General features: G+C 37.2%; 1 protein-coding gene across 4 annotated transcripts in view; it reads right to left on the bottom strand.

Annotated features, from left to right (window-relative positions):
- WAC (WW domain containing adaptor with coiled-coil) overlaps nt 1–26,138 on the bottom strand; it is a 61,053-nt gene that overhangs the window by 25,207 nt on the left and 9,708 nt on the right. For all 4 annotated transcript variants that reach the window (XM_075419600.1, XM_075419598.1, XM_075419599.1 and 1 more), the window contains exons 4-7: nt 10,827–10,933; nt 9,960–10,075; nt 9,403–9,515; nt 7,622–7,930 (exon numbers count right to left, since the gene is read on the bottom strand). In XM_075419600.1, coding sequence (XP_075275715.1) covers nt 7,622–7,930; nt 9,403–9,515; nt 9,960–10,075; nt 10,827–10,933 — 645 coding nt within the window. The remainder of the gene's footprint in view (nt 1–7,621; nt 7,931–9,402; nt 9,516–9,959; nt 10,076–10,826; nt 10,934–26,138) is intronic.

Genomic DNA, 26,138 nt, shown 5'->3' with positions numbered 1-26,138 from the left:
GTTTTGGGAACCTTACCAACAAAAACCCACAAAAAATCCAACCAAACAACAAAACCAAAAAAACCCAACAAAATGCCCTAATTTAAAATCAAACAAACAGAAAAAAATACTAGCAACTACCAGCACTAATTTCAAAACATATGTAATACAGTTAGGCTTGTCTTCACAGTTGAATTATTTCAAGCAAAGAAGCAACTCACTACTATATTATTAATTCATATAAGCAATACCTGAGCTTCAGATCACACCACCATACCAAACAGCTTTAACTATTTTTCACCCATGCTGCAGTTTTGAACACAAAATAAACTGAATCAAAGGCAAACTCAATCTAACAATGCAATGAAGATAACTTTAAGACCACTTTTGGGTAGTCACTCATTCTTGAGTAAAAAGTCTCAAATTATGTTATACAAAACCACTGAATTCCAAGAGGCCTGTAGAAGTACTTTAGTTTGGGTGAGCTTCTCTGCTATAAAAATGCAAACTGTATTACATCAAAACAACGCAGTCCAGTTAATTATTTAAAATAATATGGAGACACTATTCTGCAGCAGTATTATTGCAGGCATTTTAAGTATGCGTAAATGATAGCTGTGAAAGCTATTTTTTGTACAATCGCCCAGATTAAACACCTAGACAAAGTGATGTGAAAAAAGGATGGTGGGTGTCTAATGCTAACATTCTGATCTTTTGAGATGGTTAACATCACAAAATCAACAGTTCAAATGTTACGAAAGAATACATCTCTATGATCATGACTATCTACATGGACATCGTATTACAAGTCTGTTGTCATAGAGGATGCAGAGTACAATGAATGCTCAGAACATCACTGCACTGGACAAATTAAGTAATTGAAGTTATTCATAGTGAAATAACGGGTATAAACCTGTTTCTGCCAAAAAGAAGTTGTAAAAAATGTTTGTGGAAATACAACTATTTCTTTGTTTGTATTAAGTAGCCTGAGTGGCTCTTTTCTTCTCTACAAAGAGAAAATTCCTTTGTGATGAAAATAAACATGCTAAAAAATACAAACTACAGATTCGTTCTGAATAATCACAACGTTCATTACCTTATTTTAAACCAACCTATCTTACACCATGGCTTACAGACTGGATGCTCGATTTCACAGAAATAAATCCAAGAAATACTGCCCAATAAAACAAAGCCTCTAAATATTTACACATCTATTTTTGTATAATACAATTACAAAGGTTTAAAACTGGTTTAATTTATGATGCTACACAGAACTTGCAAGTTTTGCCTTTCAAGTTAACACAACTAGTCAAAACTCCTCAAGATGAAACATTTGTTTCATAAAAATCCTAGTATATCACTCACTGGGGTGTATGTGTTTCCCATGCTTTTTCTGCAGACAGAAGCAGAAAACTTCTCACTCCCTCATTTTCCTCCCTAATTCCCCTTCTCTGATCTGCTTTGAGAGATTGCTTCATTGCGCATTTTGCCACACAGTTTACTTTTCAACATTTAAACACTATTTCCTAGTTTCTACAACATTTACTAGAATTTTAAGAAAATGCTTAGAATTCTTAAATGCATTTGAAGCCTCAAGCCTCATACAGTCAAAATGAACACAGAATACTGAGGAAAGTTAAGTATCTTTACAAATCTAAGTCCTTTCGTTTTACAACTCTGATACACTGGTCTCTACACCTGTGTCAACATAAATTCATGTTCATTAACAAGCCAACTACAGTATTATTGCAAAATAAGGCTTTTGATTACACAGCAGTCATTCATAAATCTAATTTGAACCATTAATACACCAATTAGACTAATTTTGAACCTATAACTGAAATTTTACAAACAGAAAGACTGCAGATTTGGTCTGTGTCTTATACAAAAAAATATTCTTAAAGAAAAGACAAACTATGCTGCAAGGCCTGCCAAAGTCTTTGACTACTAAGTCTGCAGCCTCTTTATTGTCAACACCAACCTCCATACAAATGCTATGCAAATGACTCCTCAACCTCACATACAATTTCAGTTATTGTCATGAAAGTCCCAAGGAAAACTTTTTTCAAAAAAAAAAAAAGAGAATTAAAACCAAAAGCAGACCATAGCCCACTGCGATCTTTTGAACTGTTGAAAACTTTGTTAATTAATATTTATATTTTAGCTCTTCCTCTGAATAAACAGAAAGTTTATCTGTTAGATTATTTTTTGTGATTTTACAAATATGACACTGCACCAATTTTTCCACAATAAGCTAAGCACATTAAAGTTTCAACTTCTGGAATGTTTAAGAAAACTTCTACAAAAATTCCTTCACTTTCTTGTGACAATATGAAAACACAGTATGCTTTCTGACAGTCATGTAAACAAGCTAATTAGATGCAGCCTACATACGGAACTACAATATAAAACTAAAGTTTGCAGAAAAAAAAAGGGGAGGAAAGCAAAGTAATCAGATGGCAAACAAAAACAACTAGATGTGAAGTTTAACTTACTGTCAAGAACTATTAATTGATTTGACATTAAAATGAAGCAGGAAAAAAACTTTTTATAATGAAAATAATTTTTGAAGACCACAATTATTACGAAAGAGCTTTCTATTCATAACCTGTTCTGCTGCAGTGTGACCTGTGATCACATCTTTTGGACAAAAAGAAGAGCAGTCCGAGTTACCAGGCAGTATTCTATACGACAAGAACCTGTATGACAAAGGTGCGTCTTTGTTGCAGGTTTCACAAAGACGTATCTGAAGTGGAGGGTATTGCTAGCCTCAGAAACGTCCTGTCAAATCAGAATGGAAACATTACACTGGATATTTCAAAGCAGTGTGGATTTTTTTTAATAACAAGGCCAAGTAATCCTTTTAGAAAACACAGCACAGATAAATTTCAGCAGTTGTGTTCAGAGTCTGAGGCAGTATACTAAATAAATCTTGTTGTTAACAGTCTCTGTTCCTCATGACAAGAGCCTTTGCTCCTAAACAGCTGATCCACTAGCGAATCTCATTCTGAAAGGCAATTCTCAGCCTAGTATGTTACAGTTAAAATCAAGTTATTCATAGTAGATTTAATGCAGGGGGGTGAAAAGCTAAACCTTCTGACTTTTCAGCTCCTCTGTTTCAACAAGCGTTTGACAACCAACACTCCCGCATCTCTGTTGTGCCTCTGTCACCCCGCTCTACCTGCTGGAGTCATTCAAGTACCTGTTCCTAGTACTGGGTCACTCCCTTCTCACCCACGGTGTGACGAGTTATTCAGGCATGTTAGTGTGACAGAGAAGTGAGTGGGGAAAAAGAGGAAATGCATTTTTTTGTGCAATAACTTCCTTCATAGTCCTCCTCCTGACAACTAACACACTAGTACTCCCTATACAATGAGTATCTTTAAAATACTGCTATATACAGCTTGCTCTTATTCTGCTGCACATATGGACAGTTGATTTATTTCAACAAAGATATTTTTAATGACATGGAAATTACCCACTACCGTTGACTGGGTAATTCCCAAATTATCAGTGTGACCCTTTGAGTGTTCCAATATCTTTTACTACTCATGTAATATTTTTATGCCATTTAAAACAGAACCAATGCATTCAAAGTCCTTCCAATTCAACACTACAATATTACCCAATCATTCTGTTGTGAGCTTGAGCTGTATCTTTGCTCTGCTAGCAAGTCACGCATGTGTGCTCTCTGTGGGAGGAAAACTGCATTACAAGATTTTCAGAAATTTGATCCCTTATTGCCCCATAAACCTCACATCTGCTATACTGATGAAACAACTACCACCTAGAACGGCTAACTGAACTGCTTGATTTACTGCTGATGATTAAGAATAATAACGCACTCACCTGCGATGCAGTACCTTAAGCATAGAGTCCACCAACTAAGTTCTCTGAGCACTAACAGTCACATTTAACCTTTTCTACATAGTTCAGTTTTGATCTGCTAATGACCTTAAGCCATGCCAAAATATATAAATATTTAAAAGCAACATTTTGTAAACACCTTTGGCCAAATGAAACTACGGCAACAGTAACCGAGTTCTCAAATATGCTACAATTATCTAAAATACCAAAAATTCCTTGTTTTTCTCATTTGGATTACTCCAGTCTCAAAACTCAATTTTCGTATTTTATCTCTGCTGCCAAAATAAATGCAACAGTAATGCTCAGCAAACAAGTATAAAGTACTGGAAGAAACCTCTAACAGCCGCATTAGCGTTATTTTTTCTAACCACTGTATGAATTGAGTAACAAAACTGCAAAACTCAGCCAAAGAAGACGCAACAATACCGAGAGCAATGTTAATAACTGACTGCTAAAGACTAGCAAGTGTTACAAGTCAGAAAACCACAGGCTGAGAAAATGATGAAGAAGCAGCTCAGCTGTCACTGACCAACCTGTCAGCATCAGGGTCACAACCCACCCAGCAGTGCACTGGCAAGCTTACTGAGTTTTGCCTGAAAAATTTTTGAGTGTTGCTCCACTAGCAACGGAAGTGCTGCCTGATGGGACTCAGGAAAGGTGCAAGAAGAAGTATCCTACAGAGAGACACACTGTTAAGGTACGGACAATACAACATTTTATTCAGTAACTCAATTAGAAATAGGAAAACGTGATGTGCCCTACAGATAAAGCAGCCAAATAGAAGGAAAAGCAACCCCACACTTTACCTGCATAAAGCACTCACAGTGAGCACAAACAGAAGCAGCAGATTCTGACTGGAACATTCAAACCAAAGGGTAGAGGTCAAATAGTTCCCCAGGAACTCTCCACTACTGCCAGCCATTGAGGGCAGCGGACTACCGCTAACAGCTGAGCTATAGTTCAGCCAGGGATTTTATTCAATCTCCTTGTGGGACTACAACATACCCCTGCAGCAAAAGAGATTGAGCTGAAAAAAGCATTGTTGATTTTTGTGGTTTTTTTGTTGTTTTGTTTGTGGTTTTTTTTCTCACAACTATAACTGCATTAAAATACACGCTAAGAACAGAACTATAAAAACAGTGGTACATATATGCTGGCATACAGCTGCCAGCAACACAGTGACAAGAAGCAAGAACTCATTTAGGCAAGGACGAACACACATTATTCAGTCATTTGGACCAAGCTATTTTTATACGCAAAAAATACAGCTTTACCTTTTTTTAGAAAGAGAGAGGGATGGCATAGTTAGTGAACAGAAAAAGATCAAAGGCTGTTTGCTTTACTAGTGTAAAAATAAACCTCTCAAACTATTTTCCGATTCTACAAAGATACTCTTAGAAGACTGTTTGAACGAAATGTCTCAGGACAACTTTTTTATTTATTTCATTCAAGCTACAAACAATTACTTTAAAAACCGCATACCTATAGTACTACAAGTTCACAGTCATCTTTGGGAGAATGAGTAACAGAAGCAAACTATCCAAAAATAGACCAATGTACAGCACTGCTTGTCCCTTCTCTTAAATTTAAATATGTGAAATGCTACAGAAATTTTACTGGTCAAATTTCTTGGGGGGGGGGGGGGGGGGGGGGAAGTCCAACATTCACAAAAAAAGAAAGAGGCAAGACGACTGAATATACTTTGAATGATCTCTTATCATGATACAAGCTGCACAGAATTTTTCTGTTTCTGTAAGAAGAGAGGTAAATTCAAGCAACACGTGAAAACTCACATTTTTTAGAATAAGTATTTCAAGCCTAACAATCACCTATTCTAATTCTTCAATTACTTACTAACTTTCTGTAATCCACCCTGTCTGAAGCTTATGACGTATTATATTTCCTCACAATGAAGTGCCATGAAACACTTAAATCAACAAGAGTATTACAGAGAATCTATCCATTTAACCCATATAAACTTAAAAAAACTGACACAGGAACACAGAAATTAAGTGATTATTTAATATAGAACAATCCATGGTAACATGGATTCTAATGTAAGATTTACAGTGTCAACACTGCCCTGTGCGATCGCTTTCACTTTTCAGACCCAATTGTACATTCTGAAATGAATGTCGTTATGTAAGAAACACTAGAACTCCCTGCCAACATTTGTAGCAGTTGTCACAATGCGAAATTCCCTCTATTGCTGTAGATTCAGTTGCTCAATTTAAGTGGAAGCAGTAAATCAGTGAAAGAATATATCCAGTCTGAAGTCTGATCACACACCAAACAGGAATCAAGCATGTCAGAACTGAGTTTTCTGTAAGTATATTTTAAAGATAGTAATGAAAATAGAGAGGATACGCTAAAGGAGAGAACACCTGACATCAATGTTTTGCACTGTCATGTTTAAAAGTGCAAACTGCAATCAAAACATAGAGGCTGAACTGCAGCAGGTAGTTACGCTACTCAGTAAAAGAACAATGCATAAACTAGTACACCTCACTTCTTGCTTCACTGAGTTGAACAGAAAAAGGCTTGCTGAAAATCTTCTGGTCCTCTGTAGTTTATAGTCAACGTTCAAGTAGCAGGTCATGTAAAAATTGCACAAAGTCTCAAGAAAAACATACAGAATTTCCTTATGTGCACAATTTTCTTACATTGTATCATTTGCCAATGTATGGTATTGTTTGGATATTTTAGATGGCCAAGTGCACTTAACTCTGTGTAAAAAATGGAGTTCTTTACTAAAAGAAAACTGGAAGGCAGGAAAGCAAACACAGAGTATAAGACCAATGTCAGACCCGAGTCTTTTTGGTCGTCTTTTTAGCACCACGCTTTCTTCTATAACTAGACAGACTTGTAAATATCAACAGGGCAACAAGTCATCTATCAAAAAAGAATTCAGTGTCATAATAGTTAAGCAATATTTTAAATTAAAACCAGACACATTTATCAAAAATTATTTTTCCCTTCCCAAAGCCCCCAAAATAGACTTCTCTTATACGATGTTACTCTCTAAGAACTCAACTACACCAAAGTTACCACACTACCACTAATAACACACATCTCCATTCTCACAATCTTCTTGAGCTCTTCTTCCCAAATAATGAAGTAAATCCAATTAAAATACAGACTTCTGCAGGGTCTGCACAGTAAAGTCCTGATCTTCGTTTGATGACTCTAAATGTCTGGTATGTGTTATACAGGAATACAAACTTTCAGCAGCTTTAGAACTGAAGATCCAGCAGTATCACAAGACACAGATCAGAAAAGAAGAGCAGATGTTACAGACATGTAGAAAACTGTGTTGCTTTCTGTAAGAATTGCACTTGGGCTTACTGAAAAGTTTGACACTAACATTCCAAACAGTAATAGCAGTTCACAAAATATAATGGTCCAAAATGACTCTCAAATAGTGTAACTACATCTATGTTAAAAACTCAAGTAATGGCAAAGATCCAAAACAACATGACGGAGGACAAAAATTAAAATACGTCTTACTAAAATACAACTTTCAAATTATCATTTGAAATTATAATGTACAAAATAAGCCAGTAAACAGCAAATATTGCAGTGTCAATTTGAAGTTGTGTAAGATATAGCAAACATGGTTTAAGGGGAAATAAACACATCAAAACAGTAATCAGGTCCTAAGCACACACAATCAACAGGAAAAATATCTTTAAATTCTAGAACTAACACACTTTGAACAAGCAATGCAAATGCAATGCATCATCTTAAACATCAGCACGAATTTCATTAGACATACCTTTTCTCTCTGTTTTCTGTGCAGGGATGGAAGATGTGGATGTAGGCAGTTTTGATAAAGTAGATGCTCCATTAGCATCAAAGGATTTCTTTGGCTGGTGATCAGATTGTAGAGAAAATGGACTAGGAGGAACAGTGCTTGGGGTAGCAGTTGGATGAACCACTGGTTTGATGGGATGCTGTACTGGAGTAGAACTACTGTGAGTCTCTGCTCTTGGCAGTCTGTAGTCTCTGTCATTGTGCCTGCTTGTCTGAGATAAAATATTCTGTGGGAGCATACTACTGGCGTCACTGGAATGCTTGTCTTCCACTTTTTTCAGGATTCCCCAAGTAACGTTGCAATAAGAAAAAAAGATTAAATTAGAAACTTGTCTAAGATTGCAGTGACTTTGATTAATACAGCTGCACATCAACAACTAGAGCTGATTGAACTTCTTATGATTAAAAAAAGCCTCAAGTAGATCAGCATCAAAAAGGCAAAATTTAATTTTACTCACTGACAAAATGCATTTTCTCTGACCTTTGCTTGATTTAGAGTTCCGGTAAGCACTGTGTTTTGATGAAAGGCTGCTTTATAACGAGTGTGACTGTCAAGTTAACTTTTGAAGTTTCCTAAAAAATCTGAATCAAAATCTATTATTTCCATCTTACATTTAGCGTGAAGAGATAATTCGTGCCATTTTTCTTTTGTTCACTGAAAATCCTGAACGTCGAGTATAATTTAATAGTTTCAAATTCTACTCTCCGAAGAATTCCACTTCAAGTCACTTGAGCACTACTACAAAGAATTTGCTTTCAGTTGAATTAATTCAGGAAGACTATATATTAAATGAGTGACTAATCTGCATTTGTCACATGATCATAGACTTTAAAATATTCTACACAGGGAACATACCAAACAAATACAGAGTAATTCTTTTTACTGATTCCTAGATTTTCACCCATCACAAAACAAACAATTACTGCAATATGCACTTCTGTTATCTTTTTGTAGCATACAGTATGTTTTAACATATGCAGTATGTTTCAACAAACACAGAAAAACTGTCCTTTATGCATCTCTACCTTGTCAAGTTCCAAGCAAGGGGTGGAGGGAGCAGTATTAGTAGTTTGGCTTCTACTTTTAAACCACCCTGAGAACTATGCTGCAAATTCACCCAAACTACATCAGCATACAGAAAGAATCTCACAGTACATCTGTTTCCCAGAAACAAACTGACAAAGATTAAAGCTAGGTATCAGCAAAAACAATTCCAAGTAACAGAAATTCATAGTCCGGGAAAGGCTTTGCTAAGAATATTGGCACGGTATAAATATGCTTTCAATAATATACACAAGCCTCTGAAAACTCTGGTATCATAATCCATTAAATTAGCTTATTATTTTCAGATATAAAATCAAGGTTTTAGAAGAGACCTCTCCACCTCTATTTCTAAGCTCAAAAAAACACATTGATAGGTCTCAATGATCATGACAGTCCAACTATACTATAAACTCTGGAAGTTGTTTCAATAACTACCTATAAAGATAATTACATTAGGCAGTGAAAGCTGCAAAAAGGAGGAGTACCTTGAAAAGCATTAAGCAAGTGTTGTACTAGTAAAGGCTCAAAATTGTTTTAAGAAACAACATTTGGGAGAGCTGTGCTATCTGTTTTGGCCTTTTTATATAAAAAGGTAAGAAAAACAGCTAAGAGAAGAGATTTTTAAAATTTTTTTGAAGTTTGGAAAAGAAAACAATAATGTAAAGGCACGAATATATTACTGTAAAAAACCCACATACTTCCACTGGCAAACCCACTGGCAGCTGTCGCCTGCATCACCTCTCTTCTGTAATCCCTATCTTTTGGAAAACTGTTAACTGACATTTTGCTTGCTTCTTTTTGTCTCTGCTCTCTGAAAAAAAGAAAACACAAGTTAAGCAAGAAATTACACAATCTAATAATATAACACTTTCTACCGGTGAAGTTACATGAATTAAGTTCCTAAGAGCCTGCTGCTATAGATGGGGTAAGCAAATTCCTGCCAGTGCTTCCTTACACCAGTGCTTGTCAAAGCACCCAGTATACCAGTTCAGCTCACTAACATTCCAAAAAAACCCACCCCAACACCAAGAGAAAACAGTAAAACTCCATCCCACCAAGAAACCAAAACTCAAACCAACCACACTTCCTCCTCCCGCTCTGGACCATCAAGGGATAAAACAGGCGCCAGAGGTCACGGTAAGAGTAGGAACACAGTAGACTTCAACCACAATCTTTTATAGCAGTAATCTATTAGGTAAGCTCAACTGCTCTTACATGAGTTTTAAGAATCTTTGTTACAGACACACACGTATACCTTTCCAGCCACTCTTTTGGTTTTTCCCATTGTGAAACTTCTGTTCGGCAGTTGTAGTAGTATTTTTTGCCTGAAGAGCTGATGTGTTCAGACCAGTCATCCGCAGAATCATAAGCCTTTAAAATACAAACAGCGTTAGACAAAGGTCTACTTGAAAGTTGTAATACACAAATTTAAAAGCTTCCACCATTTTTAAAACTACATGGCATCCTCACGTGCACCCATATCAGAGCTTTCCATTTATACCATCTCTAAATGCCCGTTTCATTTTGATAAAGATGACCACTACACTCCCGCTGCATTCTGCAATAGTTTCCTCTGTTTTATTCCCATCAGCCCTGAAACAAGATCTAATTGTATATTTAGTGGGATACAGTTCTATGAATATTGATAACATTAGTTTTCCGCACCTTAGAACTTCCTCAAAAATACTTATTTTTCAATTTTTTTCTATACTTCACAATTTTGTTTTCAGTGCAATTTTTAACAAACACCATCCTAACGACTAAAACTTCAAAAATAAAAGTGACTAAAATTCACATGCATCATGCATCTTAAACACGTAAAATCATACTGTCTGCTCTAGATTTACCAACAAAGTTCGTGGAAAATATTTCTCTCAATATCTACTTCATTTATATAATCTTGTATTTTAGAATTCAAGACAGGCACCTCAAAGCTCTAATGACTATCAATTACAATAACAACTACAGCTTGGGTTTACAGAGTGTTTATAAAATAAAGACTGATGCTGGAAAACTCAATGAAGCAGGTAATCTACATGCTGCCTGTTTTAGACAAAATGCTGAAAATACAGTGTGTATGAATGGGGTGACACAGGGATGAACACCAATCACAAATACTCACTGCATCAGAAGTTTTGCTTGGATTATTGCTGGGATTAGAAGAATGCGAATTTGAACTATGAAGAGCACTGTGGTTATGTGAATTTTCTTGTGGAGAGTAACTGGTCCCTAAAGGAAAAAAGACAGACTGTTCACCATGTATGTTTTCAAAGAAATCAACCGTCTGCATTCTGAGGAGGTGGGAGGAGAAAGGAGAGGGGAGGGCAGAAGGCAAGTTGTCCACAGCCTGGACCACAGCATAGTTCAGATGCAGAAGTATTTCAGGAGACTGTATGCATATTTCTTTTTCACACAGCGTAAAGCTCACTTTGCTTTCCTAGTTACAATAATGCAGTATGTTCCTTCACTAATGTTACTCTCAAACTTCATTCCACTACAAACAAACAAGTAGCCTTTATATTTTTTGATGGTTGGAGGAGTTCTAACACGTCATTTCAGAAATTAAGAGACATTTTCTCATCAACATGAAGTCAGAAAGTTCAAATGGGTTTATCACCAGCCTACAAAGTCACATGCACAAAATCAGGTCTTAATTTCACTGGAACAATGCTATTTTCTTAACCCCTTTGGGACTACTTGTAACTGGTTCTAGGTAACTATTTCTGTTTATGCATATGGATTAAACTCATTTTCCTGCACCTCAGTCTCTGCAATGTAGGTATCAACACCTAGAATACTGAAAGCAGCATTTCCTAAATCGCCACTTGCTTCTGGACTCCCGAACAGCTGCTTCTCAAGGTAACCTGGTCTTCTTCCTCACCGTGAAAACACTTGAAGACATAAGAACAACTGGGAAATGAGAAGGGAGATAATCCTCAACACCTTTTATATCTACATTTGTGCCCAAGCTCAAGTCACCAATTACACCTGAACAGTTCTAATTAAACAAGGCCATCCACTAAACCCTTCACAATCTTATTTTGAATTTCCTGCTCTTAAGGCCTCCCATTCCTCAAAAAATTCTAAGCAAGTAAAAACTCGTCCCTTCTTTATATGACTTCCTCTTCCTAAGTTTTAAACAATCACATAAATCAGGCCAAATGAAGAAAAATCATTTTCTTACACATTTCACGGAAAACCCTAGGTATTCCAAATACAACACTCTCCCTGCCTTTATTTTTCCTCTGCTTACCAAGAAGTTTCTAAATACCCAGGGATACTACATTAGGTACCATTAGCTTCACATACTGTGTAGCAATCTAGATATGAAGTCAAAGTGTTTCGCAAATGGCAAAGATTGTATCTTACGGGCAACTACAATAAAGAACAGTCCATTGATAGTGGACTGATAGGTGCGAGTGAATGAAGCCATTAAAAGAAATATTTTTTTTAAGTCTTCTGAGAGCCACACATGCAGAAGATGACTACATGATGCATCATGGTGCAGAATGGGAGAGATTATAAAGCAAATCCTATCTTCTGAGCCTTCTGACTACACAAGTCTTGATAAAATTACTATTTCAAACTTCTTCCTCCCCAGTTCCAACCCTGCAGGTTAGAAAAACAGTCCATCACAAAAGCAAAGAGGTACACCATGACTAATCTGTTCAGTGCTCTACAAAGGTTAAAGGCTGATTTGCACACGCCTGAGTTACTGCAACCTGAACCACCAGTAGTTCTGAAGATTTTCCTACACTATTTTGGCTAAAATCATATGTCAATTCTCGTTAAAGATCTGGAAGAAAAAAAAAAAAAAAAAAAAGTCTTGTACTCAACTACAGCCTTCCAAAAGCAAAACAATTTGTCCTACACCAAAAGTATCTCGCATGCTCAGAGCCAGGTGGAATGACCTACCGTGAGGGTAACTTAAACTTGTCAAAGCAATACTCACAACATCCCATGCTTGTGATGCACGTGAATAACAACAAAAAATTGAGCTTCCAGTGAATGACCTGACTATGTTACGTACGTCAGAAAATTCTAGAATTTAGACTTTAATATACTTTTATAAAACCGGACACATTTAATTCCCCTAAATGTATGCAAGGAGTATACTATAACTACAAGAGTGTACTCCTCAATCACTCACAGCAACAGTCCTAATTTTTTTTTTAGACACCGATTATGGAGCGAGATAGCTGTTTAATATTTTCGTATTCATCATTCTGTTAATGGCCTTTATTTGTTTACCATACCCTTCCCAAACTGTACTGAGATAAAATCACTACATTTCTTCACTTATTTCTGTAGGCTGCTTAATGCAGACATATTAGCTCCTTTCTACTGCGAGGTAAAATCATCTCCGCTTTTAAAGGAAAAAACAAGATGAAAATTTACCCGTTGTCTTGTTTGAACAGTTTGATATTAGTCACTTCAAAACTTAAAAAAACACCAATGCAGTTAATTTACTGTAATCCCTTACCATGGATGCAGTAACACTACGCTTTCTTCAGTGTACTCATGATGTAGCTGGTGATTTTTAAACATGGCAGTGGTCTAAACACACCGCCCCAGTTAATCTAATCTAACATGCGTTTTCCAAACATGAGTAAGAGCCAACAACATATGTATTAAATCAATAAAATACTTTGATGCCAATTCTATCCAGCCCACAAACAAACCCCTCAAATTCCCTGAGCAGACTTTCAGCCTCTACATGGTCTAACAGCTTAGCAGCATCCCCCCACCATTTCACCCCCTTCCCTGCCACCCTGGTTCCCGCCCCAGTACTGAGTCACAGAGCACCTTGGAGTCAGTATCAGAGCAGCTGCAGCAGTCAAGCTGGCCCCGATACCAGAAACGCCTACTGTGTGGCAGCTTCTTCATAAGGAACCCCTGGGCCTTCGAGCAGAACCCCCAGGCAGCACGCCCACGGGCTTGCTCTGAATCAGGGATCCTACCCTACCTGAGCTGGCTTCAGCTGCACAAAAACTGATCGTGGCTGCTGCAGCAATACCGATTACCAGGACAAACTACAAGGGCTTTTACAGGGGCCAACCATAAACACCTACCCGACGGCATCTAGGACAGTCACACAGTGCAATTACAGGTGGAGGTTCACCCCCATACCGCCATTTTATTTTATGCATAATATCACTTTACTTTTGGATCAGTACCCGAACTTCAAGGGCACAAGCATAAGAAAGGGCTGCCAAACTGATATTTGCTGTTGGGAAGCTTTCAAGACCGAAGAGGATAATGTTCTGGAGAAAAAGAATTTTAGGCATTTTATACAAGTTAAGGGCTTAAAGATCATATGTAAACACCAAAACCGTATCACCAAATTAACTACATACTAAAACACGCTGCCTCAGTTATAAAAGGGTACATACCTGCACAGCAGTCACCTAGGAATTCTCACAACCCAGACAAGCAAGCATTGCCAGCTCAGGTTGCTACGGAAAGCTACTGAAGATCTTTAAAAGGCCACCAAGTTAAAACGGTATGCAGAGAGCAATCCACAAGTAGAGGTCTACCTCTAGAAAGAAGTTCCCCTTAGTTGTTTGCTAGCTTTCACCATTAGCAAAGGCTAACCCTGAGCCATTTTAAGTTGTCTGTGACTTGCAATCAGCTCTGTGTCTCCCAGCTGCATGCCTGGCAAAGTAGATCATAAGAACAGGATCACTAAGATTAGCCCATATCCCAGAAACAGGCCTGATAAGGTAGACAGCACCCTACTGTCCCTTGAGACGTTCCATTACGGCACTTTTCACCCTTTCCTCTTACAGTTAAACCTTCCTTACTAGTCCTACTTTCTTCAAGAAAGAGGGACAAAAAGACTTGCTTTTAAAATGCTTATTCACATACCTTAAGATTTAGCAATTGCAAATACACATCTTTGAATCACCATAGGAAATTCAAAGTGTGTTATAAATCCTCCAACTCAGTTACAGAACTCCCTATGGAAATGTTTACTACACTATCACTGTGCCTTTCCTCAGCTCAATCATTATTTTGGAAGCAGCTGAATGTGGAAAGAGCTATTCCTAACTGGAAGATGGCCAAGAAGGGCATCAGCACTACAGTTACATAAAACTGTAGTGGTGCAACTGTGTGAGCAAGCCTTCACTAACACTATCTCTAGTGACGAACAGGTCATAGGACAGGTCAGAATCAAGGTTAAATTACCACAACTATCCTCAAGTCTTTCAAATGAAAATTACATCTTCCTCACTAATGCACGAAAATCAGCAGAAAGCAAAAAAAGCATGATTCTGGGAACCAATTCAAAAAACAGGCTGTACCTTAACATCTAAGATCAGCAAATAGTTAAAAAAAAAAAAAAAAGGCAGCTATTATAGCCAGACACAAATAGTAAAATTACAGTAGTTGCGGTAGTATAATGTTGTGCTATACAACACTTAACTTTATATAGTCTAACATAGAGCATTTATGTTTCTTTTTCAGTCAGGCAAATATCTTGTTAATATCCTAATTCTCCTTTTGTCCATAATATAAAATGTCAGTGCATATAATTCAAAGGAAAGTTTACAAATACTCACCAGCTGCCCAGGGAAGCACTAAAAAAAGCTCCCTAGCAACAAGTGTTGTAACGGGAACTCAAAGGCAGTCCTTCCCTCCACTCCCTTCAGAGGGAACAGGGATTTGGGAAGGGCTCTAGGAGAGTCTTCTCTCCTGTGCCCACAAACCAGGCATATGGAATGCAGCACCGGGCAGCAGAAAAGCAAGGAGGTTCATTCCACTTGTCTGAACTCCATACATAGTGCTATACGACACTGTGTTCCACTTCTTAGCTAATATGCAATCAAATTCATTAAACTAGAGACAATATTAGAATCTGAACTTCCTGAACAGAACAAATACTGCTCAACTGACAAACAGCAATTATTTGTTAACAGAGAAAACTTAACAGCAAGATCATTTACAATAGTGATATTCTATGGTGATAACTAATTGAGACCTGTTTACAGTGAAAATGATAGAAACTTATCTAAGGTAAGCCTAAATTAAAATGTTTAAAGTGTATTTCAGCTGACATCTTTGTTACTTCAGTGCAAATCTTTGCACAGAACACTTTCTAAAGTTCTGCATATAGGAGGAAAAAAAGTAACACAATACCCAACATCTCAGCAGTAACTGAACAGCTTATCATGGCCATTTTTATTTGCCACATGTAAAAGTAATACAACAAAGCACAGTTTTTCTTTACTGCATTCTTATGTGGCCTGCTGTATTGAAATAAAATATGGCTGCCTTCCATAGGCGACTAAAAGCATAAAAACTTGAAATTTTTCTAGCAGAGCAATGGCCTTGGAGAATACACCAACTGTGCAGTAACATTTTCCAGAAATCTGCAATGTACTAAGTTGAATGCACAGTGCTCTGCCAAATGAAAGAAAAGTTAGCCTGATCACTGCACTGCCCAACTGCCCTATTACGTACTCATTATGCCCTCCCAAATAAATGTTTTATACCAGTCAACAAGTAGCTCTATTGAGTAAAAAAGCTTACAAGCCTCATTTCCTCCCCTGCCCTCCTCTCCTACCATATTGCTTATCCAGAACAGGAGTCTGTGCTGTTTTTTAATGTTTGATTCACAGCATAATCTTCCCAATATAAGGAAGTTTTCATCTTTTTCTCCAAGTTACCATTTACACAAAACTTCATGGAAATTAGACCCAAATGTTAGCATAAACAGACCAAGATACACACACGGAGTGGGACAAATGACCAATAAAGGATGAAAATGACTGTAAGCATACAGTTTTCTTCCTAACAGTTTTTTTTCTTGTAAAATGGTAGTAAGAAAATGACACCTCAAGAGGGAAAAGCCAGGAGCAGTAAACCAACGAAAGAGTCAAGGACTCAAATCGTTTTACTAATGAAATACTCCAAGAATGCCAAGATATTACCAATTATTAAAATGAAAAAGATTAGCTTCAAATTTTATCTTACACATTGCATAATGTAACAGTAGTTTGCTATTTTGCAGTCTTCTGCTTATATTTTTATTTTTAATCAGAGATGCTCAATTTATTTCAGAAACAAGTTTAATTTTAGGGCAAACAGTATGAACTGCTATAGAAAGAAAACCAGTTATCTGCCCATCAAAAAGGAAAGCAAAAGGCAGTAATAAAATGGTTCAAATTAAATTCAAACTTCTGAGTTCTCACGTACCGATTCAGTGATTTACTACTCCAGCAGGCAACAGGCAGATTGTTTTCCTACAGCTGTACTTCAGTCTACAGGGATGTAACAGCTTGGGTTGCCCTCACTGGTATAAAAGATACAATCTTATTGTTGTTCAACCATCCCCTGCTAGTTTACTCTTTCCCTTGTTACAGCTACAGCAAAATAGCTAAATAATATTGGGGTTGTTTTTTGTCTCCCCTCAGCTTACCTCACAGTAGCAGTAAGACATCACTTTTCAATTTACACATAACTTAGAAAACGATCAGGTTCACTGAACAAGGTCCACTGAATCCACTGAGTTTCTGGAAGATCCAGTACTCAGATGTCCCAAGTCATATGCTTCAAAAAGCTTAAGGGATGAAACATGCATTTCCACTGCACTCTACACAAATCCCTACCAACTTTCTTCTTCAAAAAACCCAGTATATTGGCAGTTTTCTTGGTATCTCAACCATTAAAACAAAAATAAGCACAAGACTAGACAAATAATTTTACCATCACCTGTAAAAATATTTATTTCTGAAGAGCAGTAAGCAATACCATTTGAAAGAATTTGCCTGTTTCTCCAAAGGCAAGCTCCAAGCTTCTAAACCTTTCTGATGAGACCCAAAGGTTACTGAAGTACATACTTTTAAACAAATTGAAATCTACAAGTTGAATTTACTTGAAATTAAGAACTATAGGTAGACAATGAATTCTTCAGATGTACATTTTTCTCCCTTTGGGTTCAGGTCACCAAATAAAAAAAAAAAAGCTAGCAACATCCTCAACACTGCTTAACATCTCTAAGGTACCTACTTTATTTGAGATCAATCAACTTGAAAAAAACAGCTTAAGCAATTTTACCCATGGAAAAATACAAAAAAGTACCATGAACTTGAGCAACACAGAGTCATCTTCCTAACTCTGTAGCTCATGACTCCAGAAGATCCCAATGCATTAAACAAAAAAACAAACTCCTTGCTACAGCATCACTGATGATCTCCAATTTTAAAGTCTTTTTAATCTTGCAACACATTATTAACATTATCACATTTGTGTTAAGTAGAGTGTGACATTCCTCTAAAAAGAAACTAGAGGTAGTTCAGACTAAAGCCAAACTATGCTTTCATTCTTGACTACAACTCAGAATACATTTACTTCTCTAATACAGCATAGGACAGCGCACAAGAGAGGTTCCTCTGTCCTCAAACAAGAGCTTCACACAAAAAGCGGCTTTTTCATTATTATGATATGCAAAACGAGAAGTGTTAAACTGACAGCCAGAATCCTTAGCACGAACTAACAGTGATGTTATCTTAACTCCAGCGTGGCTCAGCGCAGCAATGAACTGAATTTCCACCTTCCAAGCTCTCCCCAGCAATATGCCATGAAACCCAAATGAACAGCCCTCCCACGAACAGACTGTAATACAGTACTATGAGATGCAAGTTCTGTAATGCAAGTCTAACAGCACCGCAATGACGCACTATCCTACCTCCGGCAGCAACACTGCCACAACCCTGATCAAGTCAGAGTAAGCAGAAGACCATCTGCCATTGGTTCATGCCTCAAATTGGTCTAACACCTCTCCAAAAGGTAACAACTCCACTACACAAACATAGCAAGAAAGGTGCGAAGAGGATTTCAGGTTATGTCAAAGTATATTCAGGTTTTTAAACTGGGTCATAAATAGCAACTAATTTTATGGCTAAGCATCCAATAGTAAGCAGCTACCACAAAGACTGAGAAACTGTTTACTTTAATAGAAAACGGTGTGCGTAGAAGTATATTCAGTGCACATCACAAAAAAACCATTTTACTTCTGTCAGCTCCCCTGAATCTCTACTTCTGCAACCAGTGATAAGCATTAAATGTCAGTAGATAATTCCAATTTTACAAAGCTTTTCTCTCAAAACTCACAAATAACTAGAAAACTCAAAACACCTCACCTTAAAAGTTTCCTCCATTTCAATTTAGCAAGCACCATTCAGTATCAACAACTCTACAAGCACATGGTGTGGTAGAAAGATTTGAGGGGAAAAAAAAAAAAAAAAAGGAGTCTGTATTACAAACCACTACCAGAATCCTGCAAAAAGATTAGTCACAGATGTAACCATCAGACTTCTACCCTTAATAAAAAGGCTGCGGCAAAATCAATGCCTAACTACACACACACACACAAAAAAAGCAAGAACAAAAAAGATACTGTATCTCTCCCTTCTTAAATGTATCTTTAAAATATTAACTGTAAATCACTATCTCAAACTTGTATCTCAAGACATATCAATTTTAATACCCTCCAAAGGCATTCAGAATTTTCTCTTGTTCAGTTTTATTTTTTCTGTAGGCTAACATGAGGAAACCTTAATAACCATACCTGACAAGAACCAAAGTCCACTTCAACACAAGATCTCTGCGAAAGTGCTATTAATATTTGCCAGTCGAAGACAACTTTGCTTCTCTTCTAAGACTACAGCAATGTCCATGAAATTTTCCGTAACTCATCACAAATGAGCAAGCTAACTTGAAAATATGTAGTATTAGAAGCAGCAATTGCTCAATAAACTTTTACCTGATAATTTGTAAAAAGATTAGGCTTAGACAAACTACTCTTTCAGTTCAGGACACGCTATATATTTATTACAGTACAGATCTGCAACAAGTATAAGGATTTTAATTTTTTGTTTATTTAATCTTCAACTGGGAATTGTTTTTGAAAAGAAGAGATGCTAACATTCTGAAAAAAACAAGTCAAAACAACTTCTGCTGCATAGACGTTCTTCATTAAAAAAAAGCAATGCTGGCCCAGGGCTCAGGGTGTGAGGCAGAAAGCAAGGATCCACCTAAGAATTAATATATATAGCGTTGTGGTTTTAATACAACGGATTGACAGCCTTAGTTTTAGGCTGGATGTTTAGCACAGCCTAATAAAGGTATTGTGCAATAGGGTTTTCAAATATCTAATGCACAGTAGGTGACAATTCCTCCCTCTTCCCATTAAATAATTTTTAAATATATATTTAAAATTCAACTAGTCTTTCCTGGAATTTCCTTACTAGAGGAAAATATGTCTCTCCACAAAAACTAAAGTCATGTTTACAAACTGAAAAATCTATTTTACCATTGTCTGGTTGCCTAAGTGTCTCATTTTATTTCCCTAGTTAAATAAACAATCTCAAAAGGACTATACAGAGACTGCAATCATTAGCGCAGGCAGTGTTTTGCCAGTAAAAGAGGTGAACTTTACACTACTTGAATTTGAAGAGGATCATATTATTTCTCATATTAAATCAAGTAGAAATACTATTATTTCAAAAGAAATGAGCCGGTTTAAAAATTAAGTCTGTGTTAACCTAGGTTGTCAGCAGCAGGTGTCTAAATGAGGAAACTACTCAAACTACTTAGGCCAGAAGAGGTTTGCACTCCTGCTGATGTTATTCAAGGGGGACACCTGACGTGAACACACCATCATCCAGAAGAACATAATTATGTGAAATAAACACAGCAGAAAATAATAAGTAAAGCACATTACCTAATTTGTACAGAAGAGGTGCATTAGGAAGACTGTGGCCAGCAGGTCGAGGGAGGTTCTCCTTCCCCTCTACACTGCCCTAGTGAGGCCTCACCTGGAGTACTCTGTCCAGTTCTGGGCTCCCCAGTTCAAGAAAGATGAAGAGCTACTGGAGAGAGTCCAGCGGAGGGCTACAAGGATGGTGAGGGGACTGGAGCATCTCTCCTATGAGGAGAGGCTGAGGGAGCTGGGCTTGTTCAGCCTGAAGAAGAGAAGGCTGAGAGGGGACCTTATAAATGCTTACAAATATCTCAAGGGTGGGTGTCAGGAGGATGGCGCCAGACTCTTTTCAGTAGGGCCCAGCGACAGGACAAGGGGCAATGGGCACAAACTGAAGGACAGGAAGTTCTGTCTGAACATGAGGAAGAACTTCTTCCCTGTGAGGGTGACGGAGCACTGGAACAGGCTGCCCAGGGAGGTGGTGGAGTCTCCTCCTCTGGAGATATTCAAGACCCGCCTGGACAAGGTCCTGTGCAGCCTGCTGTGGGTGACCCTGCTTCGGCAGGAGGGTTGGACTAGATGACCCACAGAGGTCCCTTCCAACCCCGAACATTCTGTGTGATTCTGTGTGAAGAGTTTATGCACAAGTGTGCATTATTTATAATTATATGCCTTAATAAAAAAAGTATTCTCTGGGGCTTTTTGACATTTGGGATTGAATAGGTTATGTTTGAAACAAAAAATGAGATGAGCAGGGCAGATTATAATTTCTTTTTGCTACTGACAGAATAAGTTATAACTGTTACTCTAACAAACTCGGTAACAAATCTACCTAGGAAAACACTGAGGAAGACTTGCTCTGGAGGACGTAAAACAGCACGATGTTTAAGGAATCTAGGAAACCAAGCGAGAGGAATTAATGCGCATAACTGGGAGGGAGCTGTAAATATTGCTTCTTAAGAATATTTTCAGAAATCCCAATATGCCTAAAAATAGAAGATTTCTATGATAATATGGCAAAACATAGAATGTTTCTCTTAAAATGAAAAAAATAAGCTTAAAAAAGTATCTTACTAGGGATACCGAAATTCTTATAGCAACAGATATAACAGGTTTGAAAAAGGAGCAGTAGGGATTTTTTGAAAAGTTTAACTATGCTGAGATCTTTTCCACAAGAAAGTGCCAATACGGGCTATTTAACACAATAACTTGGTTTGAATCTAGTAAAGTCGAACAGTAACATGCCTGTTAGTATGGATATTTTTTCAAATTATGTTTTCTTTTAACAAAAAGGCTGATCTTCAGATTTCTGGAATAAGCAAATTTAGGAGCACCACTACCAAAACCAAAATCACTGAAATCGCCTCAAATTTTTAGGTAGTTACAGAATAAATTTGAAGCTCTTACTTCACCAGAACAGGCCAGAAGTTATTCAAGTTGTTTTTACTAAAAGAAAAAAATTAAAAATTTTAACAAACATTTTTAAGTATTAAATGACTGCATTTTGTTTCTTCTGCAGAAATTAATGTGCATGTTCACAGCTGATCTTTTCACAAGCCTTTCTCTGGTAGGCAGCTTCTCAGGGAAAAAAAACCCACAACCCTGTACAGAGTAATGACAGTGCCAGTTTTGAAGTACACTCTTCAAGGGAAAATAAAAAACAGTAGTAAATTCAAGATGCATGGTAGCTGGCATTAAAACACACACACAAAGATGACACAGTCGAATACATTTTCTTCCTCTTGATTTATGAAAGTGATTCAACATCACTCCCCTTTCATGACCCATAGGTGGGAACTTGTATCAGCTGAGCTCTACACATATGTAAGAGGACACGCGCCTCCAAGCTCTGTTCTTCCCCACATAAACACAGCAGCATTTGGGGTTTTAATCACCTGGCCATGAGGAGGCACAGAGGAGCCATTTCTGTTTACACTTTGAGCAGCTATGTCAACTCCCTAAAAGTAAGAAAATGGTAAGAAGGAATTTTGTATTCTCAAATGAACTGGACCCACAAAAAAAAAAACAACCACACAACAAAAAAAAACCCAAACAAGACATAACACCACCCACAAAAAAAACCCAAGCAAAAAACAACAACCCACACTGATTTTATAGCAGGAATTTCCTGAGCCACAAAATCATATGCCTTCAACCACTGCCTCCTAAAACCAGAGAAGGTATGAACTGATCAAACACATGTAAGCTAGAATTTTCTAACCAAATATATAAACATACAAAATGACACAATGTTTTCGTAACATACAGCTTTTCCTGCATTTTTTAAAACTAATACCACAAATATATTAAAAATAGGAAAAAGAGCAAAACTAATTTATTTAAAATTCCTTTATATTTTCTCCCCAGGAAGCAGCTGTACTAGTTGAACCATGATCAGGCTTTATTATTATTATTCAAAATGTTTGTAAAATCACTCCAAAAAGGATCTGTGACTGATTTCCATTCAGTATTGGCTTATTTAAGATTTAAATAAAACTAGTTTAATCTTTATATAGGCAGTAGTAACTTAGTTTATCCTGCTACTCATCTGATCCTGTAGCCATCTTGGTCTCTAAACCCAGGTCTGTTTCTCATATTCCCAGCCAAAGATAAAGCTAAGGACAGGAATCGGAAAAAAAGATAGCAAGGAACCACATGTCACTGTCAAGCCCTCATCCTATGTCCAATTAGCCTCTCTGCTTCCTTTATGGTCACAATGAACTATAAGAAAACTATCCAGATAGGTCAGCAGACTTCATGTGGAGGCAAGAAAAAAAAGAATGAATACAGTTCCTTCTGGTTAATTCATTGTATATCTTGACTTTATTATCTTATATATTTGAAAGCTGTCCTGGCAAAGACTGTTGACTATTTACATTAGAAGTTCTTTCTGCCTATAACACGGCTCTTCAAATAGTTCTGCAAGACGCAGTAATAATTTGAGTGAAAACTTCTGTACCAGAATTCAAAAGAAAACAGAATCTGAATCTGTTTTAAATCTCAGTACACTTAAACTAAAACCTTAACTGTAGTAAATAAGAAGTGGAAACAAACAACAGACATTTGATAAACCTATACCAGCTTTTAAACGTAACCCCACACTTTTGAGGAAGAAAAAGGAGAATTTTAGCTTCGTTATTCTCTAAATTCACATTATCCTGCATAGACAAGATCTACACACGATGAATTTAAGGAGTGCAGCATTTCTCTACCCCAAAAGAGAAATCTTTATCTACAGAAGCTATCAATTACTCTCCAACTTTCATATTAACAAATTTAACTTTGAAATCAAATGTATGCTGGGAGACTGTGAGGGGGGAAGGGAAAGGCCTTATAAATCACTCTGAAAAGCACGTGAGACAAGCACATCAACCTTTCTGTAACAAGTTCTTCTGGCAAAGAAAACAAGAACTTTAAGAAGTAATTTACATTCTGTCATATGCAAATTCTGCAAATTTAAAACCACAAAGCAATTTCAAGATACTCAAGACACTGTCCAACTAGATAAAGCTGTGTAGCTATGGCCAACAAACTAAAATCCAATCTGGTAAACACAGACATCAGTGAAACACATCAAACGTCTGCACTGAAGTGAATCACCTTTGAAGAAATACACTCTACATACTAAGTCTGGCATAAATGTACTGAACTACAGACAAATTTTGAACAATTTAGACAGTAAGAAATTTCAGAGATCAGATCATCTGTATTAAATCCTAAAAAGAGTTATTAGGATAGCTGCTCCTAAAGGAAGCATGCACTGATAAAGAATACAAAACTTAAAACTGTACCAGTGCAGCAGGAACTTGCAAATACTGAATTCTACTGCCAACAGATTCATCACAGTTCCACCTGACCCCACAACAGCACTCAAAACAACATATTCTCAATTACTGAAAATCCTGCGATGCAATATGAAACACATTCACAGGCTCATAATCCTCACGTGCCATGAGCCAAGAGCAACCACTGGGGGGGGGGGGGGGGGGGGGGGCGGGGGAGTTACCATAGGAATGCCACTGACAAAGTTAATTAACAAACTTTAATCTCTTTCAATTCGAAGTCCACTAATCTACAACATAAACTAGAAATATTCACATTACTGTTTTATCTATCAGTGGACCTCTGATCAACTAGTTCAACTTTCTGCATGAAACAAACCTTAGAAAACTGCCTTTAAGTCATCCAGTTTCAAAACTTCCACCCCTGCAAAAAATCACCACAGTAAGTCACTCCCAATTGTTACCAACAACATTAAAAATCGTGCCACATTTCTATCTTCTGAATATTTAGGTTAAGCTAAAACATTGTTTTGCCACATTCAAGAACTTGCAAGTATGCCATTTCTTTTCCCTGTAATTACTAATCAAATAAACCCTTAACGTCTTCTTTGTAACTGTAGCAAGAGCTCTTCAAGTCTCTCCTTCTAATGCACAAGTTTCAATTGCAGTCATTTTCTTGCCTCTTCTCTGAAAATCCGCAGTTTTGCGTACTTTCTGAACTGTGAGAATCAAAACAGAGACCATACTCCAGCAGCTGTCACATTAGCACTAAGAGGTAATCTCTCTAGTCCTACTTGGTATTCCTCTGATCATCTATCCTTTCTGGCTAACACTGCACTCAATATTTATGCTCTTAATTGAGTTTCAAGTCTGTTTTAAGAGACATCGCTCTGCACAGTATCTACCTTCTGTAAAGTATTACACTCCTTCCTGTATTCTCCTTCCTGTAACTTTTTACACAGTGGACCACTTTTACATGTTCCTGTAGATTAACTAGCATTTTCACTTCCGCGTAACTTGGCTAGAATTGTACTAGTGAACAGCTTTTATTATTTACCATTCAGTCTCAAATTACTGATTGTGTATGAATGATCCTACAACTCCTTTCTTGTCTTATTACTTAGGTCCAAGAATGAACCTATGCACATTATAAAAAAAAAAAAGGCTCATTTGATGATCATAAATTTTGTATTTTTGGGATCTATCAGTTACCAGGTTTTGATCTATAAAACACACAACATAAATTATGTGTTCATAGTTAAATATTTCAAAGTATTTGACTTGGTGGCTAAGAATCATTTCATGTCTACCCAAGGCAGCAGGTGACATGCATGAGCAAATTAACAACAAAAGTGTAGACAGAAAAAAAGACCTCCTAAAGATTTCTGCTGCTCCTCAGACACTGGGAATTTAGCTCTGGAAACTAACTGTTCATATTTCCAACTGCTTTGCCCTTGCTACGAAGCAGAGCCTAATCAAAAAAGGTCTTCAGGCCTCATTTTCCATTCATTTCAAACACAATATAACATTGCTCCATGCATGGGAACATAAGTCAAGGCCACAGAAGCTTACGAAACATCTCTTAACCCATCTGATAAAAAGAGTGAACAGCGTGGTCTTGTCAGACATCTGCTCAAAAATTTATCTCCCTTTCCAGTAACTTGGAGAACAGACTTTCCAACTGGACGTTGTTCTTGAATACCACCACTCCAGGAGTCTACTTCCAGGCAGCAGGCATTTGTGCCTTGAAACATGCATCTTGTTTCAGAATCTTGAAAGTAAGGAGAAAAATTAAACACTGCACAGGATGAAAAGGAGGGATGCAAAAGCGTATGTGGAACAATTCCAGGCTATGTCACTGTTTGGGTTTTTTATATTTGTTGTTGAAGGTCTGAGAAAAAAACTTTCTGAAGCAGGAAAAAAGGTCAGCATCAGTTTTAAGAGA

This window comes from Opisthocomus hoazin, chromosome 4 (assembly GCF_030867145.1).
Source record: "Opisthocomus hoazin isolate bOpiHoa1 chromosome 4, bOpiHoa1.hap1, whole genome shotgun sequence".
NCBI classification, from domain to species: Eukaryota; Metazoa; Chordata; class Aves; order Opisthocomiformes; family Opisthocomidae; genus Opisthocomus; species Opisthocomus hoazin.
The sequence above is the reverse complement of the archived record's forward strand: the minus strand, read 5'-3'. Positions and strand labels throughout refer to the sequence as shown.